The sequence below is a fragment of the Melopsittacus undulatus genome, chromosome 3 (genome assembly GCF_012275295.1).
Source record: "Melopsittacus undulatus isolate bMelUnd1 chromosome 3, bMelUnd1.mat.Z, whole genome shotgun sequence".
Lineage (NCBI taxonomy): Eukaryota > Metazoa > Chordata > Aves > Psittaciformes > Psittaculidae > Melopsittacus > Melopsittacus undulatus.
In genome coordinates, this window is record NC_047529.1 from 100627008 (window position 1) to 100652859 (window position 25852).

Below are 25852 nucleotides of genomic sequence, written 5' to 3' on the forward strand. Positions count from 1 at the left end.
AACACTTCAGTCTGTTTCTAGATTAAAGTTGTCCTTGTTAGCACTGGCCATGGGATAATGTTGGAACCACTAGTACTTAAAACTGCCTGTGTTCTTCCTTTCTGACTTCTAAAATGTGGCAAAATAAACATCTATCTATCTAAATGAGCTGTCCCATTTAGCTGATGACATTTGGTCTACATAGTACTTCATAAAGGATGAGCCTGCATAAGTTCTAGAGTAAAGAACAGCCTACCTTTTTTAATGTCTTTTTTTTTAATGTTAGTGGAACTCTGATGTAGAAATTTATTTAAAAAAAAGGAATTATGTTTCTATTAAGCACCTGTATGAGCTCTGCCTCATTGCTATCCATGTACTAATTATCAAAAGCATGGTACCACCTTTGGCAAGCACAAGCATACAGGTGATGAAGCACATTTGTAGTGACTGTCAGGTGGCTTTATATAGTACTTTTCATTAACTCTTTCAGCAACATTTCCTGCATTAAATGGCACTTGCTTTTCTAGTAGTGGTGTTTGCAAAATGCTATACTTACAATTAGGGACTATAAGAACTTTGCATGTAAAGAAGAGGACTACAGCTAATGTTGAATATGGATGTCAAAGTTTTCTTCATATATTGAGGTGGGAAGTTGGGCAATATCTGTTTTTGGCTAAGATTTGGCTAATTCCCATTGGTAATTCTTGGCAGTGCTCTGAATGAAACATTTTGCTGTCATCACTGTTCAGAATAGAAACATTTCAAGCTCAATAAGCAGGATTTTACCCCATGTGAACTTTGGGACAGTTCTGTTCCCGAATATCTAAGTGATGCATCTCTGGTGCACTAAAACCTAAGAGACACCAAGGGTATGACTCTTCCCTAGAGTGCTTCTGCAGGAGCTGTGTAGGTGTGAGGTTCATCTGATCCTTTTTATTTTGTGTCTTTGTCATTGCAGATCTCCACATCATGAAGTCCCGTTGTACTATTTCTGTTGCCATCCATGAACTTTTCTACCATGCTCCTGTTGCACTGACAGAAGTCACTGGAGCTCTCTAGAAAGTTGATGGAAAGTTTGATAACCAGTGTTAGCCAGGCCATCCCAAAGAGGATCCACAGAGAGATTACATTCTTGTACCAGGCTGGGTAGGTACGGTCTGGGTTCATCCCTACAAAAGAATCACCCAAAACATTTCTAGATTAGATCAGGAGTGCCTCAAATGAGACAAATACTTCATATAAAGCAAGGACAGTGGAAATATGAACTAGTATTAGTGATTTCTGTATAAAACATGAATATGCCATCTATTTAGCGTGCAAACATGATGCAAGCATGTTTCATGAATGTGGCAGCAACAGCCTAGAACTACCTAGGAATTATAAAGATTACCTGTAACAAAGAAAAATAAATCCCAGATTACATCTGTGTCAAAGTGCAATTATTCACAATTAAGCACTCAGTTTCATTTCATCATAATATTGTATTAGTATGTAACAGAGGTCCCCTGCAGGCAGAGTGCTAAGTACCAATATATGCATTTTGTTAAGCCAGGTATAAGTGAGTCTTTAAGAGCAGGAGGGAAAGGGCCTGAGCAGTCCCAAAACCTCCAAGAACAACTAAGCCTTGGAAGACAGCCTGAAATCATTATACCTCTGCCTGGTTTCTGTTAGGTACTTTGTGATCCCTTTGGAGCAGAATCATATTTTTGGTTGTGTTTCACAATATTTTGTACAAAGAATCTTCTATGTGCTAAGTTAGTGTCATTAGTAATATTAATACAGGCAAAGCAAGGAATGAGCTCAGCCTTACGAAGAGACTGGGCTGTACCTGTAAATCAGGCTGGGGTACCCTTATAAGCACAGGTAAGACACAGAATACAAATCAGTGGCAGCAAAGTCTTTGCATAGGATTTTCCTCTAGTGCTTCTCAGGTATCATTATTTAGTTCTTCTTACCTTTGGAAGGTTTGTCACTTTATAGCTAAATACTTACAGCACAGCAGATACTACAGAACACCTGATACTTTTGGGACAGAATGGAAGGAGTTGAATTTTTTGAGGTGGTACCTCCATGAACCTGGAAGCCTCTTCCCATACCACATGACAGTGAAAAAGTACACATACGGCTGGGTTGAACTGGGACATCCATATAAAAGCTGGTGTTTAGGTATTTATCATCTGTAGGAATATTGTCCTGTCATTACCTGCACAAACTAGGCATTTCCAAATTGTGGTCCATGAACTGTTATTGTCTACAAGATGGTCACCAGAGCCATATTAAACAGCCAATCTTTTATAGCCATTTTCTTGGTATTATTTTATTTAATAGAATACATATTGTACGTGTTTTCAATATAAAGGGAGCACAAGACATTTTGACATTATCAGCAAACCACGGATAAATGCCTGGGAGCTACCAAATACTTCTGTAGTAACTACTCTTCGGGCTGACTTTCTACATCAAAGTGAATTTCAACCATAAAAAGTATTATATTCATCCTTCACACAAACACCTTTCACTGATGCTAAGTTCAAAGGTTTTAAAATTGCTTGCATCTAAATAATAAATGAAAACAAGAAAGAAGGGCTATCTGGGTCTTTCAAGGGGAATGTTTTATCCACAGGGACTGATAGGTGCAAGACGTAAGATATTTTAGTCTTTTTGTCTCCCAGGTATTCAAGGATATGTGTGTTTCTCTAATCAATTTGTTTTTAATGAGAAAGTCTTTATCAGAAATGTGTGTCCTGGGTTTCAGCAAATGCATCGGGAGCAGATCCAAACCCATTTCCTCTGGCAAAGGGTTTTGGCAATTAGAAATAGGCTGTGCCTGGTGCCTGACAGTCTACACCTAAGTGACTTAAACTGCCTTTTAGAAAGCAGCTGTCCAAAACGGATTTTGACAGAGGAAAGAGTCACTGTCTGCTAATGGTGATGCAGAATAACATCTGCTTAAAACTAACTGCTGCTGATACTGGAGCACACCAAGTGTGCCATCAGCAACTGTGCCATGAAAAATGCAATGCTCCAGTCTGGTGTTACAGTTGTTCAAGGGGCAGATAACCCGAATACTGAAATATTACTCATTGCCTGGGAAATTATTTCTTTGCTATCTCAGCAATCATGTCTTCTCCAACCTGTCGAATGCCTACAACACATAATTTACTGTTATTTATCTTTACTGTTAGGGTAGTAAGGCACTGGAACAGGTTGCCCAAAGAAGTGGTGAATGCTCCATCCCTGGCAGTGTTCAACGCCAGGTTGGACAGAGCCGTGGGTGACATGGTCTAGTTGAGGAGTCCCTGCCCATGGCAGGGAGTTGGAACTAGATGATCTTAAGGTCCTTTCCAACCCAAACCATTCCATGATTCTGTGATTATCAGGTCTGGGGGTTGCTAGTGGTGTAAAACTGCCAAGCTGGGAGCTTCATACCTCACACATGTAGCTTTCATGTTTAGTAGGTGAAAGCAATGAAATGCAAACTACTCACCAATCACATAATCTCCAAATCCTATAGTGCTGAGGGTAATGAAGGAATAATAGAAGCCTTCTTCATAAGACCAGCCTTCTTTGTCAGAGAGCAACAATGGAGGTAACAGAAGGAACAATAACAAGCCAGTCACCAGCGCAGAGGTCTTAATCAGCAGGGAAGATTTTTTCTAGTAAAACAAGGAGATAAAAAGAAAACTAAAGAGAAAAAGATAAGATTGTCACAAGAAGAATGTCAGGGAAAGTCCAGCTCAGTCTCTGGTTGAAGACTATGTTAGACTCCATAAAAATACACAGACATTCATGATGTTCAACCACCCTGCTATCCGTTGGAGGGATGGTATGGCCCAGCATAAGCAATCCAGAATGTTCCTTGATTGTGTGGAAGACAACTTCCTTCTGCAAGGAATAGAGGAGGTGACAAAGAGAGGCACCATGCCTGATGTCGTGCTCACCAACAGGGAAGGGATCGTTGGAAAGTTGATGCTCCAGGGCAGCCTTGGTTGCAGCAATCACGAGATGGTTGAATTTGAGGTCCTCAAGACAGTGAGAAGAGCGTACAGCAAGCTCACTGCCCTGGACTTCAAGAGAGCAGACTTTGGCCTCTTCAGGAACCTGCTTAGTAAGGTTCCATGGGATACAGCCCTAGAGGGCAGGGGGGACCAAGACTCTTGGTTAATATTCAGGGTTCACCTACTGCAAGCTCAGGAGTGTTGCATCCCAACTAGAAGGAAGTGCAGCAGGAGGGCCTGGAGATCTCCGTGGATGGATAAGTTGCTGCTGAGGAAACTTCAAAGGAAAAAAGAGACTTATAAAAGGTGGAAGCAAGGACAGGTGGCCTGGAAAGAATACCGGGATGTTGTCCAGGAAGCTAGGGACTAGGTTAGGAAAGCTAAGGCCCAGTTAGAATTAAACTTGGCTAGGGATGCTAAGGATAACAGGAAGGGATTCTATAGGTACATTGCAAATAAAGGACAGACTAGGAACAAGGTGGGCCCCCTCTGGAAGCTATCAGGAGAACTGGCTCCACAGGATTTGGAGAAGGCTGAGGTTCTTTGCCTCAGTCTTCACTGGCAAATACTCTGACCATACCACCCAAGTCTTGGAAGGCAGATACAGGGATTGTGAGAATGAAGACCTTAGGCCCGCTGTAGGAGAGGATCTGGCTCGAGACCATCTTAAGAAACTTAACATGCCTTATGAAGTTTAACCATGACAAGCGCAAGGTCCTACACCTGGGTTGGAGCAATCCCAGACACATCTACAGGTTGGGCAGAGAAGAGATTCCAGCAGCTCTACAGAGAAGGACTTGGGGGTGTTAGTCAATGAGAAAATGAACATGAGCTGGCTTCAGTGTGCACTGGCAGCCTAGAGAGCCAACCATATTCTGGGCTGTATCAAAAGGAGTGTCACCAGCAGGTCAAAGGAGGTGATCCTGCTCCTCTACCCTGCCCTCGTGAGACCTCACCTGGAGTATTGTGTGCAGTTGTGGTGTCCTCAACATAAAAAGGACATGGAACTGTTAGAACAAGTCCAGAGGAGGGCCACAAGGATGATCAGGGGACTGGAGCACCTCCCATATGAAGACAGGCTGAGAAAGTTGGGGCTGTTCAGCCTGCAGAAGAGAAGGCTGCATGGAGACCTCATAACAGTCTTCCAGTATTTGAAGGGGGCCTACAGGGATGCTGGGGAGGGACTATTCATTAGGGACTGTAGTGATAGGACAAGGGGTAATGGGTTGAAACTTAAACAGCAGAGGTTTAGATTGTATATAAGGAAGAAATTCTTTACTGTAAGGGTGGTGAGGCACTGGAATGGGTTGCCCAAGGAAGTTGTGAATGCTCCATCCCTGGCAGTGTTCAAGGCCAGGTTGGATGAAGCCTTGGGTGATATGGTTTAGTGTGAGTTGTCCCTGCCCGTGGCAGGGGGGTTGGAACTTGATGATCTTAAGATCCTTTCCAACCCTAACTATTCTATGATTATACGTTCCACTAGAATAAACACTGTGGCTCTTCCAATCAACATGAACTTCATGAGTTTATATTGACTAAAGTGCAAGTGAAGCACATCACCTTCATGAGTCCTAAATTCATGCCCGTTTAAAGCTTATTTCACAAATGTTCCTGTATAACTTACATGCAATTCTAACTACAACTGATAAACAGACCAGATATTCTGGTCTATTGCATGTCTCTAGGGCTCTGGCACTTCTGTTCCTGTACGGGAAGCCATTCATCATAGAAGTTCCCTCAATTAATAAACAACCTTATCTAACACCTCATAGGGCTGTCATAAACTAAATTTATCTGCTTCCAGTTATTCCTGAGTATTACTGCCTTTTTGGCCAAATAGGTAGGCAGCTGTCCTTGTTAGTCACAGAATTACAAATACCAGACAATGCCCTTTCTTTCTTTTCTTTCCTGAACCTGAGGGTGTGGCATACCTATCCATATTGCTTACCTGCAAATGAAATGCCTCTTCTAGGCGATGGCTACAATGCTGAACCCCCAACAGCATCAGCTGCCCAATTTCATTCAGGAGTACAAGATTCAAGGGGATCCCAAAGAGTGCAAACAAGATGCAGAAGATTCGACCAGCCGCAGTGCTGGGACTCAGGTTCCCATAGCCTAAGCAGGAAAGAAATGCGGTGTTAAAGCTAAAATATTCTCTGCTTGCCCTTCTCCCACAGAAGGGTGAACCTCTGTCTTCTACAAAAGTTAGAGGAGAAGGTCACTGCTCCAAAAAGGACCTTTCTTGTAAATAACTAAGTTACATCTATTGTTTGCCATATCCTACTGCATGTTGGAAAATAACATTTCTTTCCCTGCCAATTTTGCTTAGTTCCTTTCCCATTTACCAGTCAATTTCCTCTTCCCTATCCACTGTCCTGGCTGGGGTCTGACGTAAATGCAAAACTTCCATTTAGTTCAGTTTTTGTAAGCATTGTTGGCATAGGGTAAATGACCCTACATGGCTGTCAGATGGTCTCTGAATCACAACAATAGTGTTTTAATTATAACAACCACCTTTTTCTACCTTTGTCCCACAAAATTAATGAACTTAACACTGCCTCCTTGTTTATACTCCTCTTTTCTGCCTCAAGTACCACACACTCTTTAAGCTTAAATTGTCAAAATGCTTGTCTAGAATCAGTAAACCCAGAGAAATTATATTTAACCTGAGTAAACCACTTTGGTTTCAGACCTATAGAAAGAAAGAAAAAGGAGAGCTTGAAATGTTGCCCCTTTTCTCCTAACCATATGAACTGGTCTAATAAAGGTACTGTCCTGCAATCACAGCCTTGCTTGCATTCTTAGACCATTATACCTTCAGCATCACTGCATCGATATTTATCTTTGTTCCTCGTATCTTCTTTTAAAAATGTCCTGTAAATCTGCACACTTGTACTTTTGTAATTTCAAGTGGTTTGTACGACCAGCAGATCAGGTTCAATTTTGGTCTATTTCACAGGACACTTTTTAAGACAGGGAAAGGGCTATCACATGACAAGCATATAAACAGAAACTGAATCAGAGCCTACGGCCTTGACTGCATTTCAAAATCATCTCTACTCACTAGAGATTTGTGTATGTCCATATACAAGGCTGACAATCTGTCAGAGTTTACCTTTTTGCCACACAATCTATCCCCTCCCAGTGACATCCAACTCTTGGTTCAGTGCAAGCACAGAGGTGCTCCCACCACTGATGCCTTCCTACCATGCTTGTAGGTGGTATAGTCTTAGGGCAAATGAACAACCCCCAGGAGGAAGAGGTCCAAGGGCTGGGCTTCTTACACTAAGTGATAAGTGAGATTGCAAATATCTGTGGTTGCTTAGATGGAGTCCCATTCCTTCACTAACCTGTCTCACACCAGTTGCAATAAGTCACTAGTTTATCACTTATAGAACAATGACTATGAGCTTATGATGTCTATACGTTCTGTGCAAAGTTTTGTGCTGACAGAATTTCTCCCTATGGACAATTCTGCAAACATTTAATTGTGTACATGCACCACCAAACTACCTCCAGAAAAGGTCTGGCAGCAAACTACAGTATGTATGCTGGCTGGTTTTTCATCTCATACCTACCCCTGCAAATTCAAAATTTTACTATCTGGAGGACTTTCCCTCCAATAATTTTATGCTTGAATGATTTATGAGCCCATGGATTTCATGTAAATGATAACACATAATATACATCCAAAGTGATGGCCCTAGCAGCCTGTCCCAAGAGGGGGCAGAGCATCCCCTGGAAAAAATGGGATGCTGTTACGTAACTAGAGGTTGTTTTGAAACTGTGCCAAACTAAGGGGCTAAATTAAGACTGTACAGCAGCTTTTATTACAGTGCCATGTTCTTCACTTATGAGCAGCTTCGTGATATTTATGCACTTTTCTTCTCCCCATGTAGAATTGTTGACTTCTGTCAGCTTTCAGTATTTCTAGGCTAGCAGGTGTGATAAATGAAAGGCACAGATCATAGAACAGTTTGGGTTGCAAGGGACCTTAAAGATCATCTGATTCCAGCCTCCCTGCCATGAGCAGATACACAGTCCATCAGACCAGATTGCTCAAAACTCCATTCATGCACACACAGGCAAGTATGTCTGGTAAGTTAACCTATCTAAGTGAATTTAAGAGATATGTGCCTGGTATGATCTGTTTCACACTGTCTGTGCTACATTTCAGTAGATTAATTCCAGCCTTTCTCTTCTATGGAATGAAGGTGTTTTTCAGGAGAAAGAGGTGGGGGGCATTTACTGTGAGACCGGAGTCCGAATGTGAGTCACATATATTTACAGCAGCTATTCTCCCCCTATCTTCTATATCTAATTTAAAAAGACTGTGTGATGGCTCAGGCAGTTCATTCTACCCACAGCTTTCCAGGTTATTTTTGGAGAAAAACATCAGATAAGAGAGGAAGAAAGGTCCATAATCTCAGGTCACTGTGTGAAGCACAGCAGCCTTCAGGATAAGGACTCTGCACAGTGCTAACTGGAGAGCATCTAAGGTCAAGCTGTACATTACATCTATTTTAGAGCAGCAAATTCAGTGATGTAAGAAGGTCTAATATGCACAGTAAGCCCAGCACACCATGTGCAAAGCAGATATGGTGTTTGATTTGTTTGGTTCCATTTCCCCTTGGGCTTAGTAGCTCAAGACAATTTCCTGAAGACTTAGTGAGCAGTTGCTGTAAATATGGCAAAAAGCCACATTCCACTAGCTTTTTACACAGACTACAAAGTTTGGTCAAACAGCACAGGAGACTTTAGATCATGCAACATAGTCAGCAATTTACATCTGACTGATGACACACCCTTGATTTTGGACTAGACAAATAGATGTCAACCTAGTTTTATATAAACCTCAAATGTTATAAAACTCAAGCAGGAATGGGTAAATGTGACTTATCCTCTCCAATAAATAGAATGAGGATAATCAGTGTCTTATACCATTGTGCTCTATGAGCTTGGTTCAGATCTAATGCAAAGATTAAAGCTACACTGATAGGTGTGTCACATCCCTCTGAGTCTGGTACTGGGATGTCACCCAGTACATGCCTGCACCAAGAAACACAGAGAGATGCTCACCAAAAACTTAACAGAGGTCAAAGTGTAAGCATTTTTACTGAAGAAGCTGGGGTAAATGCTTGTATCGCTTATTTTGAAGAAAAGTGCAAAGTAACTTAGTCTTCCTCAGAAGTAACAAGAGTGGTTTATTTCTAAATGTTCATATTTATTTCTAGATGTTTCTCCTCATGTGCTGTTACACATATTAAGTCTTTTCCTGCTTGCCCATTATATTCCTATACATAAGAGATTCAGAGGCTCTGCTAAGAGAAGGAAAATTGTGTGATTAACGGATTATTAGTAAAAGGTCTCTTCATCTGCAAGGTAGTATCCTTTTTGCAGTGCCCCCAGCTCAGCAGAGGCAATTGTGACTTCCTGCTACCCAAGATGGGAGGTTTGTTTGCCTCTTATTCTCATGGCCCAGATGCAAGAGTACTTTAAGCAAAAAGTGCTTAGAATGAAGAAATAGTTTTTTCACAGGCTAAGAGCCATCTGAAAATTCACCAAATAATTTTAGTTGTGGAAAAAACAGAATTAGGTTTACAAAAAATCTGGAGGAAGCATCACTCACTTTTCTAACTAGTTTTTCAGTGGTTTAAGCATCCAAGCATATTTTTGGGGAGATTTTGATGAACTATTTCTCGTACCTGTCAGTTGGATACAGCCATTGAGCTCAGAACACATCTTATGGGAAGTCAGAGTTGTTTCCAATTCATCATCCATGAAGGGTGACTTTGCTGAGGCCTCTCAGTTGTTCTACACAGAAACAGGACTCTGACATCCCAAACAGCCCCAGTATTTGCACTGGCATCTCAGTTTTATGACTAGAACCAACAAAAATAACCCAATTTATTTTAAAAGCAGTGATAGCAGAATCTCAGGGACTGTGTCATGTATGGGGAAGCTCATTAGTACCCCGGCAGGTTGATCCAGGGTCTGTGTGGGAGGTAGCCATAGTTATTCATGTTACCTGGTGCAGTGATGAAGTAGAGACCAATAGCTAACACTGTGAGGCTGAAAACACACATTTGAAAAGAGTTATTTAAGAGTTTTAGCCCTATGAAATTTGGTTGCACACTCCTGTGAATGGAAGGCCAGAAAACTGCTTGGGATGAGTACTGCAGTCTTCTATTTGTTACATTTGTACTGTGTATACACTGGAAGCTGTAGAATTAGTCTCAAGAGGATGAGGTGGCAGGAAAGCAGACCAAATTCACCAGTGCTAAGGGGACAGCTTAGAGGATGTTGCTGACAGTGTTATCCCCACATCCGCTAATAACCTCTCATGGACCATTGTGCCACTTCCAACTTGGGCAAGGCTGTAGAGCAGCTCTTCCAGCTGCCACAGGGCAGGGAAGAGATCAAATGCATCAAAGGTGTGGGGCTCTTCAGCAGAGAGCTCCCCTCCACAACCCTGAGGCTCACAGCACATTTGAAAGCAGTTCTAGGCTGTTATTCCATGCTTTAACTACTTTGAGACATCAAGTTGCCTTAACTGGATTTCCCAGTGGATTGCCAGCCAGCAATGGGCAGAAGCCTGGGTGTTTCTTGGTTGCTCCATCAAGTGCTAGGCAGCACTACAGAGAGTCAAGTCTTAGAGAAACTCTTGCTGGCCCAAAAGCCCTACAATACTAGGACTTTACAACCCTGAACTAGCTGTTGTTTTTTTTCCCTTCATGGGAATCATCTGTGGCAACATGTCTGTGACAATGTACTAAATACAACCTCTCACTCTATAGATTGCTTGCCTCTTTGCTACCCTCAATCCTTTGGGGGTTTATTGTCAGGAGCTATGATACTGTGTTAACCAGAGAAAGAAAAGATGGAAGTAAGGTCTTCCCCTTCATTTCTTCACTATAAGATAGTTTACTTGTCCAATATTGCGTTTAAAAAAGTGTCTTTGAAATTCATACAAATGAGCTTTGCTAAGTATCAGGGAACAGTAAGGCAGCACTAGTTAAAAAAAGTTAAAAATGTAGTTCTATTCAAATTATAAGACTGGCCAGAAACTACACAGGCCTTGGGGTACCTCCTTAAACAGCAAATTTTGGTTCATACATGTCTGTTCTTTAAACCTTTGGGATTAGGGTACCAAGTGTGCCCAGCCTTCAGGTTAGAACTTTGTTTTTTAAGCAAAATTTACATACTGCTTTTAATCACAAGTGGAAATAGATGATGCTCTCATTTAAATGGAAGAAGGGTACAGCACAGAAGATGCTGCAAGATGAGGTATGGGAGTTCAAACTGTCAGTAGGAAAAGAAGCTAATGTTCCTCAGTTGGTGTTAATTGGGAAAGTAGCTAACATCCCCCTCCATAATCCAGTGAAACTGTGTTCTGTTAAGAACTGGAGAAACACACCAAGCCTTCTGAAGGTGGTTAAAGAACCTAAAGCAGAAAACGAAAGCTGACAGAGCAGAAAGGGCATCTCAAAAGGAACTGATGAAGCTAGAAACAGTAATGGCTTTGGCAATGCTGTTTGAGAAAATTAAGGAAAAAGAAGCTGATGCAAAAGCCACAAAGATCATGTGCATCACATAAGAGGCCAGCAAGACACAGAGAGCATTAGTTGCAGAGACAGAATGTCAAAGAGACAAACAGGACAAAAGACTTGCAACTGCCTAAACACATGGAGTAGAGTCCACCCAGATTCTTCAACAAAATCTATATGTAGTACCCCTAAGTTCCTGAGACATTTTTCTCCATTATCATTTTAACTCAATCCTTTCTGAGCTTATTTGCCAGAATGTCTTTTTAACTCCTATACATTAATCTTGAGAAGTGTGACCTGCTTTCAATGGTTCCATACTTACATACAGGACTAAGCTCTTCCTTGCCACATAAGGACACAAAACTCTCAACAAACCTTTCTCAAACTCTCTCAACTATGTCATTTACCCAATAGCTATGCCTTTTACATGAAGCTCCATATTTTGAATCACTCCTTTGAACTTTGAGTTCCTGGTTAAAGACCTTTTCTGTTTACTTGATGTACATAATCAGTTATCCTTCCTCAGCCATCCGGTGATTTCTGGCACGAGGAAGCTGCGCCACCCACTGTCTCAAGAACTTGCATAAGGGAAGAGTATGGGTAACAGACTCAAGGTGAGGCTCTGTGGGGCCATCTCTATTTTCCTCTTCAACATACTGTTATTAACAGAGTGTTGAGACATTAACCTGTATCCATCTAGCAATTTAACTTGAAAAGCATTATCTGGGACCCAGTTGTCTGATGTTCACTTCATAGAGGTGACTTGTGCATCCTTCTCAAGTCCACAATCAAACAATAATGAACAAGTCCCTAGAGTCACTATATCAGCTTTAAAGCCATGATACAGAGAGCTGTAATATTTGTTTATTTTTATTTGCCCTCCTATCAAGTCAGTCATTGTCATCCCCCAGCTATCCGGGTATGGAGTTTATTTAAAGAAATTAAGAAAGGGCAATTTAAGGCTTTCATGGAGCAACACCCAGAAATGATTAGTCTAGACCTCTGCCAACATCACAAATCCCTCTTGCATTGTAAGATGACAAATTTGATTCTTCCCAAATGTTAACTTAAATCTGTTGTGGAAAGCAGAGTTACTTTGACAGTTTAGATACTGAAGGGTTAACTTACCGAAACATGCAGAGCAGCTCTGAGCAGATGCTGCTTTGTACTGAAGGCTGGAAGCAAAAGCCCAGGCTCTAAGCTGGAAACCCACAGCCAGTCTAGCCCTGTCTAATGAGCCTCCACTGCCATCATCTGGTGCAACCCGTACCTGGTAGTACAACACACCAAACAGTTCCCAGCCAGAGCAATACATGTGCAAAAGAGCAGGGCAGAAAGCTGCACCGAGTCAAAGGAAAGTACAACACCTTCTGCCCCCCAGCAAAAAAAAAAAACCCTCTCTCTGACCCCTTGTCTAGAGGCTTAATGTTCTGAAGTAATGTACATTCAACAACGATAAAAGAAATCAAAAGAATGCTCCACATGGGTGTACAGCAAAAATTCTTGATCTAAAACTGTACTTGAAATTGAAGAGATCTGACAGATTCAGCATGAATCAGGAAGGTTTTTGATATCCAACAACCATCTCTCCACATTCTCCCCCCACCCCCCGTTTTTATAATACTGAGCCATGCAGTAAGAAAAAGATGTCAGGTCAAGTCATTGATGGTTTTGGGGACTGGGGACAATAATTAATATAATCTGTTCTAAGTAACAGCATACTTAAATACACCTTATTGTTTCCATTCTCTCCCCACCACTTATTTCCACCATTCCTTCAAGGCTTTGCATTACTCATTTGCTGAAACCTGATTCAGCTTATTTATCTAGCTTTTTGACTTTCACCTATACAAGTAAGTCTTCATCCAAAACAAATAGTAATAAGAAGGAATAATTTATAAATATAGCCTCCAAGGATTCCACAGTGAGTATCAAGAGTTTTTCAAAGTCATTCCCTCTCCTTGTGACAGGAAAGGCTCATTGCAATGCACAATTCACACCAAAACTCTCAGAGAGCACTAGGCTTGGAAAAGCACAGGCAGTGCAGCACTGTGAAGTTCAGGCCCCAAAAGCTGTTTAACTTAGTAGGGGTATGTACCAAGCAACTAATCCCTGTATCTAGTTAGAGATCACTACTGCCCTTGCACTGACAAAGCTTTTCTGGGGCTAGGTTTATGGGTGCTTACCTACTCTATGATCTACCAAGCTACATGAGGCTCCACAGGACCAGATCAGCATCTGATAGTACACATCCTCATTCCCACTCCCATCCCACCTATAAGACAGCTCTTCATGCAGCAAACTCTTACCAATGGTTGTTATTGCAGAGATGGAGAAGAAGAAGGACCCACTGAAGTCCCACCTGCCCAGGCTAGTGGTGTTTCCCTGGAGGGTTATGCCACTCTTGTAGGCTTGGACAATACCCTGCAAAGAGAAATACGTGAGATCCCACAAGCCCCCTTATGGCAGGTTTGCATGACTGGCATTTCCAGTGCTGGCTGGTGAAGTTGCATAGGGCGGCTACTTCCAGCTCTGTTGTTTCCCTTTTAATAGGGGATATACTGGACCTTAGAGACCAAAGAACTGAGAGGTCAGAAAAGCTGAAAGCCAGCATGTTGCTTCTAAGGAAAAAGCACTAGGCATTTACAGTGTAAGAAAAAGTTGTACATGCAGATGGTAGGTCTTACAAGTAAGTGTGGAAGATATGGGAGGGCAAGAGCTACTTAGAGAAAGCTTAGCCAGTTAGTTATGAGAACTACCTTATGACATATTAATTAGGAAAAGAAAGCATTCCCAGATGGGATATTCTCATGGCAGAACTCCAAGAACAGCAAATACACATGCACATGTAACTTATACAGATCCCTTGTCTACCCTGAGGTATATGTATATGGCATGAGATAGGAGATGGAGACTACATAGGATGGCCACTCTACTAGTATTCAGCATTATGTCCCTGCATCAGGGATATAAATAGGAATAAATGGATTATATTAGCATGATGCCCAATTCTGTTCAATCCACCTGGGAAAGGTTCAGAATTCACTATGTCGAAGTGTGCAGTTATGCCAAAATAAGATATCAATTGTCTTAACAGTGCCCACTATCTAACTATACCTTCTCATGCCAATAAAGTTAATGATATTGAACTGAGTTGTGTTCAAAACAGCATTAATCACAGCATGTACACTAAACATTTCACTGATGAAGAGTCCTTGAGAGTTGATTATCCTGGAATGTAAATTTTAGCCAAGAATACATACAATTCATCACCTCTGGGCAAGATATGCAGATATCAAATAATGTTAACCCTATCCTAACAATAAGGTTGCCGATAAGGCTATCACTGTTGATAATAAAAGGAACTGCTGTCAGGTTAGATTTGCATCAATTGCAGGATATACAAAGTCATAGTTTGTATATCCATCAAAAGCAAACCAACACTTCAGGCCTCCAAAGCACGGAAGCTTTGTCCCATTTTACTGATGCAACAGACTGTAAGTTACTATTATTATACAGGGCTGTGAATTAAAATCTATTTCCAGAGACCCAGGCAGCACCTTAACTACGAGGACCATTATCTCTTTTCTCCAGACCTACTAGTTCTCACATTAAAAGCAAGGAGCAGCTCAGAGATGAATGTGTTTATTCAAGTAAGAAATGCTGTTTGACAGTTGCAATTCTCAGAAATGTCTCTGTTTACTCGTAACTCAAGGCAATTTAAACCATTCAGAGTCACCTTACAATCTATTGAAGCCTAACAACATGCTTTTCTCTGCACAAGATAGAGCAGAGAGACTTTGCTCTGAAAAGGGCTAAGGGCCAGATGCTGTATTACAGCTTGCTTCCTTCTGTGAATTGTTGCTGTAACTTGTGTGGGGCAACTGACAGGCAGAATGAGTATGCAGCATAAGTGACATGAAAAAAATCAAACCTTCCACTGCCTCCCCCCACCCAAGAAAAAAAAAAAGAGCTGAAAAGGCGGTACCAGGAAGCCTCCAGTGTGACTTTTTTTATATAGTTATGCTTAATTCCCCCTTCCAACCCCACTTCTTACAAGCCAAGTGTAAGAAGTGCTGCAGCCAATCACTTAGTCAGGAAGCACGGTCTCCATGAACATAAAAACTCCCTAACTATACCATATGTCAAAGGAGACACTGGAAATTTATACAAATTACCTTTATCTTTCCCCCCCCAGAAACTAGTGGTTAAGGTTGAAAATAAAAAGTTTGTTATTTCTCTCAAACTATCCTCCTGCAGCCTATGAACTCCACTGTTCTAAGTGGTTAGTTTTGAACATGTAGCTGCTGGAACAGCAATAGTCCAGCTCTCATCATCTTGATCAGGGAGACTCTAATGCACACATACAGCATGCCCATTTTCATGCTTAATGTCCTGCTGGTATAAGCTCAGCAGTTGACAATATTACACAAACATCAAGCTTTTAAAGCCAGAAACACTTAAACCCCAGAGGATTGTAAGAAACTGTATCTGAATGGGCTCAAAGAAATGGAAATTTCTGCATGCAGAAAGGGGAAATAAGCAGCCTGTACAAGACATCAAGTGAGAAGCAAGCAGCAGCAACCAGGTCATTAATTTTCACATCATTTCACACTTCAGTTCTGCATGGTTTAGGACCAAGAGACTGCTCAGTTATAAGCACCCATGTCAGCTTTGCAGTGATTTCTAACAGCACAGCATCTCAGAGTCCTTGTCTCAACTTTAGTTGAGGTGATGCTACAGCAAGGAAGTATAGCATTTGTTTTAAGAATCTGTAGGTAGCACTAAATGCTGTGATGATCCTGCACTGATCTCAATGACAACGAAGGTATTGTTACACACTGGCAAAGAGCAAGCACTGAGCTTGCAGCATACTAGCTGTTTCCTCTGTCTGGGATTGAAGCACTCATAGCATGTTTGCAGTAGGTTTTCAAGAGCCTTCTGAAGTAAGCCTTGTTAAATCTTGTAATCAAACATCCAGATAACACCATTAACTATTGGGCTCACGGGCACCTGGCGAAGCCCCTTTTGGGGAACACTGCATACTCATGCAAATCAAAGCCACTTGAATAAACAGACACTCCCAGGAGAAACACAAGTTCATTCACTGTTAGAATGAAAATACTACTGTGACATCCTTAAAGAGGAGGATTCATAGAGGGGACAGATAAAAACTAAAACCTGGTATCCTTAAGTAAAAAAAGGTTTTATTATAATAGCTAGAACCAACCTTTGACACAGCAACAGTGATTGATAGAAAATTAAAGATTGATTTTATCTAGAACAGTAGGACTAGTGGAGCTTGCCTTCCTACAGATGTGCTCATAGAGGTGGATTCATGAAAGAGAAATCCATAGAAATATTAATATACAGAAATTACTTCTGGCACAGGAAGTCCTTGGATTACAAAGGCTGAGTGAGCATCCAGGAAGATATCAGTGTATACTTGACTTAATTTAATATTTTCCTCTAGACTTCTCCTTTTGGCTAGTGGTCTTTTACATAGAAGAATTAAAAGTTGTTTATAACAGAACACAAGAGAAAGCAGCTAATAAACACTAACAGAACAGCTGAATTATCCCTGCTTTTCCCATTGAGGAGGCACTGATAGGTCTCCACTGCTTATTTTCAAAAAACACTTGAAATATATTTTGGGCTGTGGGTTCAAGATTTACTAAAGAGGAACTAAATCATACACATTGTTACATCTGCCTGGTTCCCTTAACATGCCTTTTTGAGAACCAGAGACTTACGTTTTGCTTTACACCTATTTTGAGGTGAAATCCTAAGGATTTTCCTTTTTTTCTTAATTAGGCTAGTAATTTATACAGTGTCTTCTCCAAAAACTAATGCATTTAAAGGCACCTATTAGAAGCAGCATCTCAAATCCATGTTCAAAAGCATGTATCTGCCTGCCCTAAACCAGTCAATACCACCAACTGCTCTAACACAACTCTTGAAATAGCAGAGCTTGGGCTTGATATTTTGGGAACTTGAAAGGTCATGTGAGTAACTGAAAGTAGTATAAAGAAGGAACAAGTGGGCCGTTAAAATAATCAGAAAGAAACAGAACTCAGTTCCACTTCAGTTTCTACTGACAGACAAGCTACACAGCATAAAGTAACTTCTCTGCACTTCCCCCTTCCAATAATTTACAGTTCACAGCAACTACCACATCTTTAGCTGACAATGCTTATTTTAAACTACAGATAAAAATTTCTATGGAAACTATTACAACTACTATAGGAAAAATTAAGATATCTTAAATTCTTAGGTCTTCATGAATCAATGAAACTTACTTGCAAGTTGACACATTTACTCTTCAAGTAGACTGTTCCCTTTCTTACTAGCACCATGCAAAGCCTGTTTGCATGGTCAAGTATTATCATAGTTAGTGACTAAAACCCAGCACGAATTCCATTCAAACTAGTCTATTTAAATGTAGATGTCTGTCCTGTTACTCTTCTGATAAAACATGCCTTAGAAACCTAAATTTGGCCTCCAGGTCCTTTCTACTTAACCATAAACTCTGAAATTTCAGTTAGGAATATCATAAGCCAATACTTGCAAATGCACACTTTGTTAGATCATTACATATATCCCACTACAAAATCAAAGCCTACTTTTGTTCATTCTTCTGCAGGGAATTCCTTCCTTTAGTTCAAGATCACTAGTAACTCCAAGAGGAAGCTGTGGATTTCTGCTGATTCCCTTATCTATTTTATCTCTGACTTTTCAAACTTCTTTTAGGATGGCAATACCCCTTCTCTTCTACCATAAATTAGAATAATTATTGTTGGCTCTTCTTGCAGGGACATCCAAACAGAACATTGTCCCAATTTGGGACATAAAAAACCATAATCATCACTGTTTCATCCTGCCTGGCTTTTACCCCTTCACTGCTCTGGAGCTGTATTCCCACAAGTGATTAATAACAAATGCCTCATCTGCCCTGGAAAATTCTCACCAATTTACACAGTTGTGCACCAACAAGCCCAATGTAGTTAGGATTTTTAACCTAGACACTAAGAACAAAAGAGATCTTTTGACAACGTAATTAAAGCATGTGGTTTAGTTTTTACTATTATCACTCTAATAACTACAAAAAAGAAGTGAGGTTGCTGATTCTACCAGAACACCCATTGAAGTATCCAGAAGCTTAGTGCAGACTCAGCCTATAGAATTCAGTTCCCTCTTGACATTTAAGAGTTACATCTTTTTCTTCCCTGCAAAATGTAGGTTTATTCTTTTCTATTTGCTGTGGAGTCACTCTATCTTTCAGCAATACCTCTAAGTCTCTCTCATGTACCACGTTGTCCTGGTTTCAGCAGTAGCAGTAATTTTTCTCCTTCTTAGTAGCTCATGCAGTGCTGTGTTTTTTGACTTTCAGGCTGGGAACATCACTGATAACACTGATGTTTTTAGTTGTCGCTAAGTAATGTTTACTCTGACCAAGGACTTTCTGAGTCTCATGCTCTGCCAGGGAGGATGAGAAGCTGGGAGGAAACAGAGACAGGACATCTGACCCAAACTAGCCAAGGGATTGTTGCACAGCACATCATGCCCAGTGTATAAACTGGGGACAGTTACCCGTAAGGCCCAGATTGCTGCTCAGGTTGGGCTCGGTATCGGCCAGCAGTTGGTGAGGGTTGTACTCTCTTCCCTTGTTATTTCGCTTATCATTATTATTATTGGTGGTAGCAGCAGTGGTTTGTGTTATACCTTAGTTATGGGGCTGTTCTTATCTCAACCCATGGGAGTTACATTCTTTCCATTCTCCCCTCCATCCCTCCTGGAGCAGGGGGAGGAAGAAAAGGTGTGTGTGTGGGGGGGGAGTGAACGAGCAGCTGCGTGGGTTTCAGTTACTGGCTGGGCTTAAACCACAACACATGTGTACTGCATTACCAGTCTCACATCCACTTTAGATATCCACTGCTGTGTCTTCAACTCTCCTGTCTGGTTATTGAGGCAGCTACTGGTTAATTCCAGCTTTTTGCACTTCCTTATTTGTAACTTCCCAGGACAAACCAGCTGTTACTGAGAATTTGATAGTATCAATGAACATCTCTTTTTAGGCAGAGGTACATAAATAATATGTTCCTGTGCCTCCTCTCCACCTTCTCTTTTTAAACACAGGTAGCAAACATTACATCATTGACCTGAAGACCTAGAAGAGAGTCAACTAACCAGAAGCACCAGTTCATCAGTAGATCTTCTCACCTTCCAAAAAGAACAGCCTTACTGAGCACTAAATGTCTAATGCCTTGCAGAATAAAGACTCTTTAACACCTTCTGTCAATGGTATACTATAATAGGATATTATAAGCACAGAATTCACACTCTTGGTAAGGTACCCATAGTTCTTTTTAGTTAATATGTCTGGAGAATAAAAAATTGGCTATAACTTAACTGGAGCAGTTAGCACATTTGGATAAGAAGGAAAGTAGAACAATTACAGGGGATTGACCCTATTTCACTTGTGACAAAACAATGGATATTTGTCTGAAGTGAGTTCTATACAGATGTTACTGCTCCACAACACCCAGAGCCAATTCTGTTCCTTAAAAGTCCCTTATCATCAACAGATGATCTCTGATGCTCACCCCTTCAGAGTCTCTCACTGCTGCATCATATGCAAGCAAGATGATTTTAGTAAATTCTATTTGGAGGCTTGTATTTCCTGACACCTGGCACAAATCTCTGCTGGTTCAATGTCAGTGCAAGCAAAGGTATTGATAAGGATCTCCCAGTCACATGGGATCTTGTTGCTTTAGTAAACATGAACTAACACTCTGGGTAGTTCTAACTGTTGACTCTGGAGATAACAGTATCTAGACCCACCTGCAGGCTTTTAGTTTATGGCCTGCCCTTTACAATTATGTCTTTTCTTTTTCACTACATTTTTTTTAAATCCTGCTAGATTTTAAATAATTTTAAATCCTGCTAGATTTAAAAAAATTCATTTAGCTAAGTTTGCATTTTCTTTTCCCTGATTTATGTAAGCAACTGGGTTTAAATAGCATTATACACCTACAATAATAGAATGTGGATAGAACAATACAATGAACACAGGAAACAGCTGTATTAGGGAAATATGTATACAATAATAATAAATTTATAGCAAAAAAAAAAAGGGCAGCATGAAAACGATGTCATGATAACAGCCTAAAACATGAAACAGAGAAAAAAACTTCCAAGCCTGGCTACAGGGCCTACCATCTGACTAAAGAAAGGCTAATAAGTACAGCAGCAATAGCCACACTGGTGCCTGTAACCCCTGAAAACAATGCAGGAAAAAGAGCAAGTCTGGAGGACAACTCAGCTGGAGCAGAGCTACATATACTTGCCCTTGGCAGTAAAACCAAGACATATATGCAGTAGAAGGGCATCACACTGTGAGGTCTAGGTGTGTGTCTAGGTGCCCCCCACCCCTAAAAGGTCAGAGGGGGGTCTTGGCTGTAAGAGACACACCTGTACAGAAAGTGCCCTCTATGTGCAACCTCACTCTCTGGATGCTTCTCAAATCTGGAAACAACATAATTTTTGCCCAGACAAAAACTGTTGCCTGCATTTTTTCCCCGAGCCAAGTCCTGCTGCTGTTGTTTACTGTATTTAGGGTGTATAACCTGAAACCTTCCTTATCATTGCATTTGTTTTTTCCTTCTGTGTGTTTTATGATCAAGAGAATCCTTTGATGTGCCCTTACAGCCAGTAATTCTGGCATGTGAAGACCACCATCATATTTATAATTAAAAGCCCAACATTGCCCTCTTTCTATGTAGCCTAATGACTCTTGAGGAACTGTTTTCTCTTGATCTTGCATTTGGTGAACATGTGTTTGAGTCAGAAAAATAGTGTAGGGTTAGATGGGTCAACATAACCAAATTTATGTTGTCCTTGAGCAGATATCACTTGCATGCACAGTAAAGGGACACATGGCCAGAGTCACTGTCATCCCTTATGTTGTCCTTTCCTAGACAAGTAAAGAAAGCCAAGAAAAACAGAAGTCAGTCTTTGCCATATGCACATTTCTGTATGTGTAAACACATTAGGGTGTTTACATAAGCGTGCATGTTTTCTTGCTTATACATAAAGCATTCACACATGCTACCTTCAACTATTTAGGAAATGTGAAACTGTTCAGCATCCCACACGAGGGGAGCCAGCCAGTTCCAGGCAAAAAAATCCAGCAACAAAAACCAAACAGCTGTGGGAAGCAGGCACCTACCACTACTGATGTTGCACACTAACACTCTCCCCTTGACATTCAGTTTCTGCTGTTGGTCCACTATTCCCAGTTCCTTCTGTCATTTCTGTTGTTAATCAGAAAATTATTTCACCCCTGAAAGGATCTGAGCCCTAGAAATTACTGAATGAGAATTCATTCTGGCTACTACAGTACTGTCTGCTTGCCTCTTCTCCTGTTCATCCTCATGCCTTTCTTTCATGCTAGCTTCTCAAAGGAGGAGTTCTCTATTGCTTCCTATCTGTGCAAGGGCTGGAACAGTGTATTTCCACTCCTGGTCAATAATTAGGAACTGAGCAATAAACAGGTTGTAAAATGACATTTGTACATTGCTGAGCAAACTGGGATTTTATTCCCATTGGCCCCTATACACTTAAATAGAGTTTGGAATTATGAAGTATGAAAGAGTAGTAAGAAAACAATGAGGAATTGCCAGTAATGTCAAAGCAGTTAAAATTCACACACTGATTTATGTTTTCATAAACACTCTTTATGTCTTTCTTAATTAGCAAATAATCAGCTGCGTATTTAGAATATAAATTTGTTATCTGAAGAGGGCCAGTGATGACATTGCCTGATAAATTATGTGGAATCAACTGCAATAACAAAGTACCACACAGAAAAAAAACCCTCCCATTATTTAAAGCATGCTTCCAATACCAAGTACCACAGAAAACTAGAGAAGCTTGTAGGAGAGAAGCAATCCTGTGGATTATACTTTTAAGGCTAATTTCTCACTCTGAAAATTATTAAAAATAGCACACAAAGCCATCCAAACTCAGATTTTTTTTTTCCAAAGTACAAATGTATGCACAGACACTCCATAAAATGAAACCAAACTTTTTAGTTTCATCACCCAAGGCTTGCTCAGGTCCCAACCAAGTACTCACATAGCTTATTATAACAATGCCTTGTCTAAAGGGATTTGGTCGGCTGTCATATAAGAGAATATCAAGAACTAGTAGAGGTACATATAGAAAACCAAACTTTCAGAACAATATTAGAAAGACCTTTCTGTCTACTCAGGTGTGATCATTATCTTCTCTCTACTACTATCACCTCATTGCTGTCATTCAGCAAGTGAAACCCTTCCAATCTCAGGGCAAGAGGCAGGTCAAGCACTCACTTCAAGCACTTCACTGGTTCCACAACCAGTGTCGAACAAAGCTCAGCTCAGACCTGCCCTTATGAAGTGCCAGACTGGTCTCTTCTCACTTGTTTCTTACTTCCATTTACATCCCACAGCTAGCACAATATGCAGCACACACAATGAATAATGAGAATAGATACCATGGTAGCATATGAGGGTCCAAATTTATATAATATCTTCAATGTACTGCTGACTGCCACAGAGCACTTACCATTAGAAAGTCAAAAGATGAGAGCCTGACATAGTTCATCAGCTTAATTCTGTTTGCCAGGTCTTTGCTGGAACAACAAGATTTTCTATTTGGGACACTTATTCAAGTCCTATTTTAGATCCTTTGAACTCTGGTGGCCAGCTATTATGGTTTTAACCACTACCAAATGCTTCTTTTACAGAAAAAAACTGTTTTTCTGTTGTTTGGCAACACCTGTGTTGAAAGGAAGGAAGGAAGGAAGGAAGGAAGGAAGGAAGGAAGGAAGGAAGGAAGGAAGGAAGGAAGGAAGGAAGGAAGGAAGGAAGGAAGGAAGGAAGGAAGGAAGGAAGGAAGGAAGGAAGGAAGGAAGGAAGGAAGGAAGGAAGGAAGGAAGGAAGGAAGGAAGGAAGGAAGGAAGGAAGGAAGGAAGGAAGGAAGGAAGGAAGGAAGGAAGGAAGGAAGGAAGGAAGGAAGGAAGGAAGGAAGGAAGGAAGGAAGGAAGGAAGGAAGGAAGGAAGGAAGGAAGGAAGGAAGGAAGGAAGGAAGGAAGGAAGGAAGGAAGGAAGGAAGGAAGGAAGGAAGGAAGGAAGGAAGGAAGGAAGGAAGGAAGGAAGGAAGGAAGGAAGGAAGGAAGGAAGGAAGGAAGGAAGGAAGGAAGGAAGGAAGGAAGGAAGGAAGGAAGGAAGGAAGGAAGGAAGGAAGGAAGGAAGGAAGGAAGGAAGGAAGGAAGGAAGGAAGGAAGGAAGGAAGGAAGGAAGGAAGGAGTACATATTCAAACACCAGCATTGACTGAACTACAATGGTTTTCATAAATAATGAAGCCACTTTAATACTGTAGATTTTGTTTTTCCAATGGAAAAGAAACAAGGAGAGAACCCACTTATCCCACTTAGTTCACATCTGTATTATAAAATGCACCCAGTTGTTCTCCAGTAAGATCGCATTCAGTCGTGTTTTACATTTCACAACCATCCTGGAAACACCCTCAGACACGTTTTTAAGGATACTTTGAGTAGTGTTATAATTATTTTCTATTTCCCTTTAAATAACAAGCAGAAAACTGAAAAAGCTTGTCATGACACACCAATTAAACTTACCACGACAAAGTCTTCTCGTTAGGATTTACCACTAGTAGGGTGTTACAGCCTGTAACTCATTCTCAGCGAGCTCAGTAGCAAACCAGACCTAACCCACCTGCAGTTAACCCAGAGTAATCACCACACCGCGGGAGTTCGGCTACCGCTGAAAGATTCGAGAACGCCGCGACCTGCGGAGGTCCCGCAGGGACAGGGCAGTTCCCCAGCCGTCGAAGCCCCGGGAGAGCAGCCCAGCAAAGCCCAGAGCCCGCCCGGAGAAAGCTGCTCACTGCTCGGAACGGTTTTCCCAGGCCGCGGACAGCTTTTTCTGGGCAGGGTGATGTGAATGCATAGACGAGGTCTGGTTTTGTTTCTCGTTACTGCCGGCAGCGCTGGCCCCTTGGGGCTCGGGCTCACCTCGATGAACCGCTGCAGGGAGGCTCCCCGCAGGCAGGTGTGGTTGGCAAGCAGCTCCCAGCGCTGTCGCAGGAGATGCTGAGCAGCCCGTGCCTCGGCCGGCCGCTCCAGCGCCTGCAGCACCGCGGCGCCCAGCCCCACATAGCCCACGTAGACCACCAGCAGCACCGGTACCCCCCAACGCCGCTTCTGTCGCTGCCGCCGCCACCGTTCCGCCACCATCGACCCTGCTGCCGCCGGCTGCCGCCCTAGAGCTGAAGAAGGCGCCGGGGCGGGAGCGGGGCTGCCCGCGGGAGGAGGGATGTGCTGGGCAGGGCAGGGCACCTGGCCGGCCCCCAGAGCCTCCCCCTGGCCAGCTCCCCGGCTTTGCTCCTTCCCAGCCCCAGGAGAGGCACTGTACAGGGACAGGCAGCTGATTCTGCTGCTCCCACACAGCGGCTCGCCTATCCGCCATCCTCATCATCATCTTCCACGTCCGCCGCTTCCTGCCAGTCTTCTCCGGTGCGCAAAACTGGCCCAAGGCTCCTTTCTCTGCGCAACGATAGGCACCAGGACATGTTCGTCTTTTAGAGGACTTAAGTTACTTAACTCCTTTCTGGGCAAGCCAAATCGCTGATCTAACAGACTGATATCAGTTACAGATAGCTGTACTAGGAACTTGTACAAATCTGGTTTCCTCCTTCACACAAGTACTAAGCTAATTTAAAAGGCAGTAACAAGTGTTTCTGATAATGACCCTTCCATATAAACAACTATAAAGAGAGCACGCTTGTCAGTCGTTTTAGTGTTTGTGGTTTTCTGATGAAAGATAGAAGCACTTCCTTCATCTAGTTAGTTCTTGAGACCTATTAATTTTCTTGTATAAGGTACATCAAATGTTTTCTCATCAGTAGAAAAAACCAAACAAATCACTTTAAATGTACAAAGTTTGCAGCATACTACCTATTTTGTTGTGGAATAAAAGATTAAGGGAAATGAACTCACTAATTTTCTAAACAAGATGCCTTTATGTGCTGTGGGATGGTACTGTTATCTCATAGTGCCCTGTGATTTTTATTTTTTGCTGGGGGGGAGGAGCATTGATACTATCACAGATAAGGCAGCCATCAATCAGGTGTGACACTACTGGAAAAGTTCTGGTTTTATGCTGGTTTGTGTTTTTCTGGGAGGTACTTTAAACTGACTAGCATAAACTCCTGGATTTACTGGCAAGATGCAAAACTTAATATGCAAAGGATAGATCAATTCC

The 25852-nt window shown here is 41.6% G+C and overlaps 1 protein-coding gene across 1 annotated transcript; it reads right to left on the minus strand.

The window, feature by feature from the left end:
• Window positions 1-272: 272 nt before the first annotated feature.
• KCNK17 (potassium two pore domain channel subfamily K member 17) lies at window positions 273-24825 on the minus strand. Its single transcript, XM_034060887.1, has 5 exons — window positions 24604-24825; window positions 13834-13948; window positions 5926-6092; window positions 3467-3635; window positions 273-1148 (listed from the first exon to the last, which is right to left on the minus strand). The coding sequence occupies exons 1-5, from the start codon at window positions 24823-24825 to the stop codon at window positions 913-915; spliced, it is 909 nt and encodes a 302-aa protein (XP_033916778.1). The 3' UTR covers window positions 273-912.
• Window positions 24826-25852: the final 1027 nt, after the last annotated feature.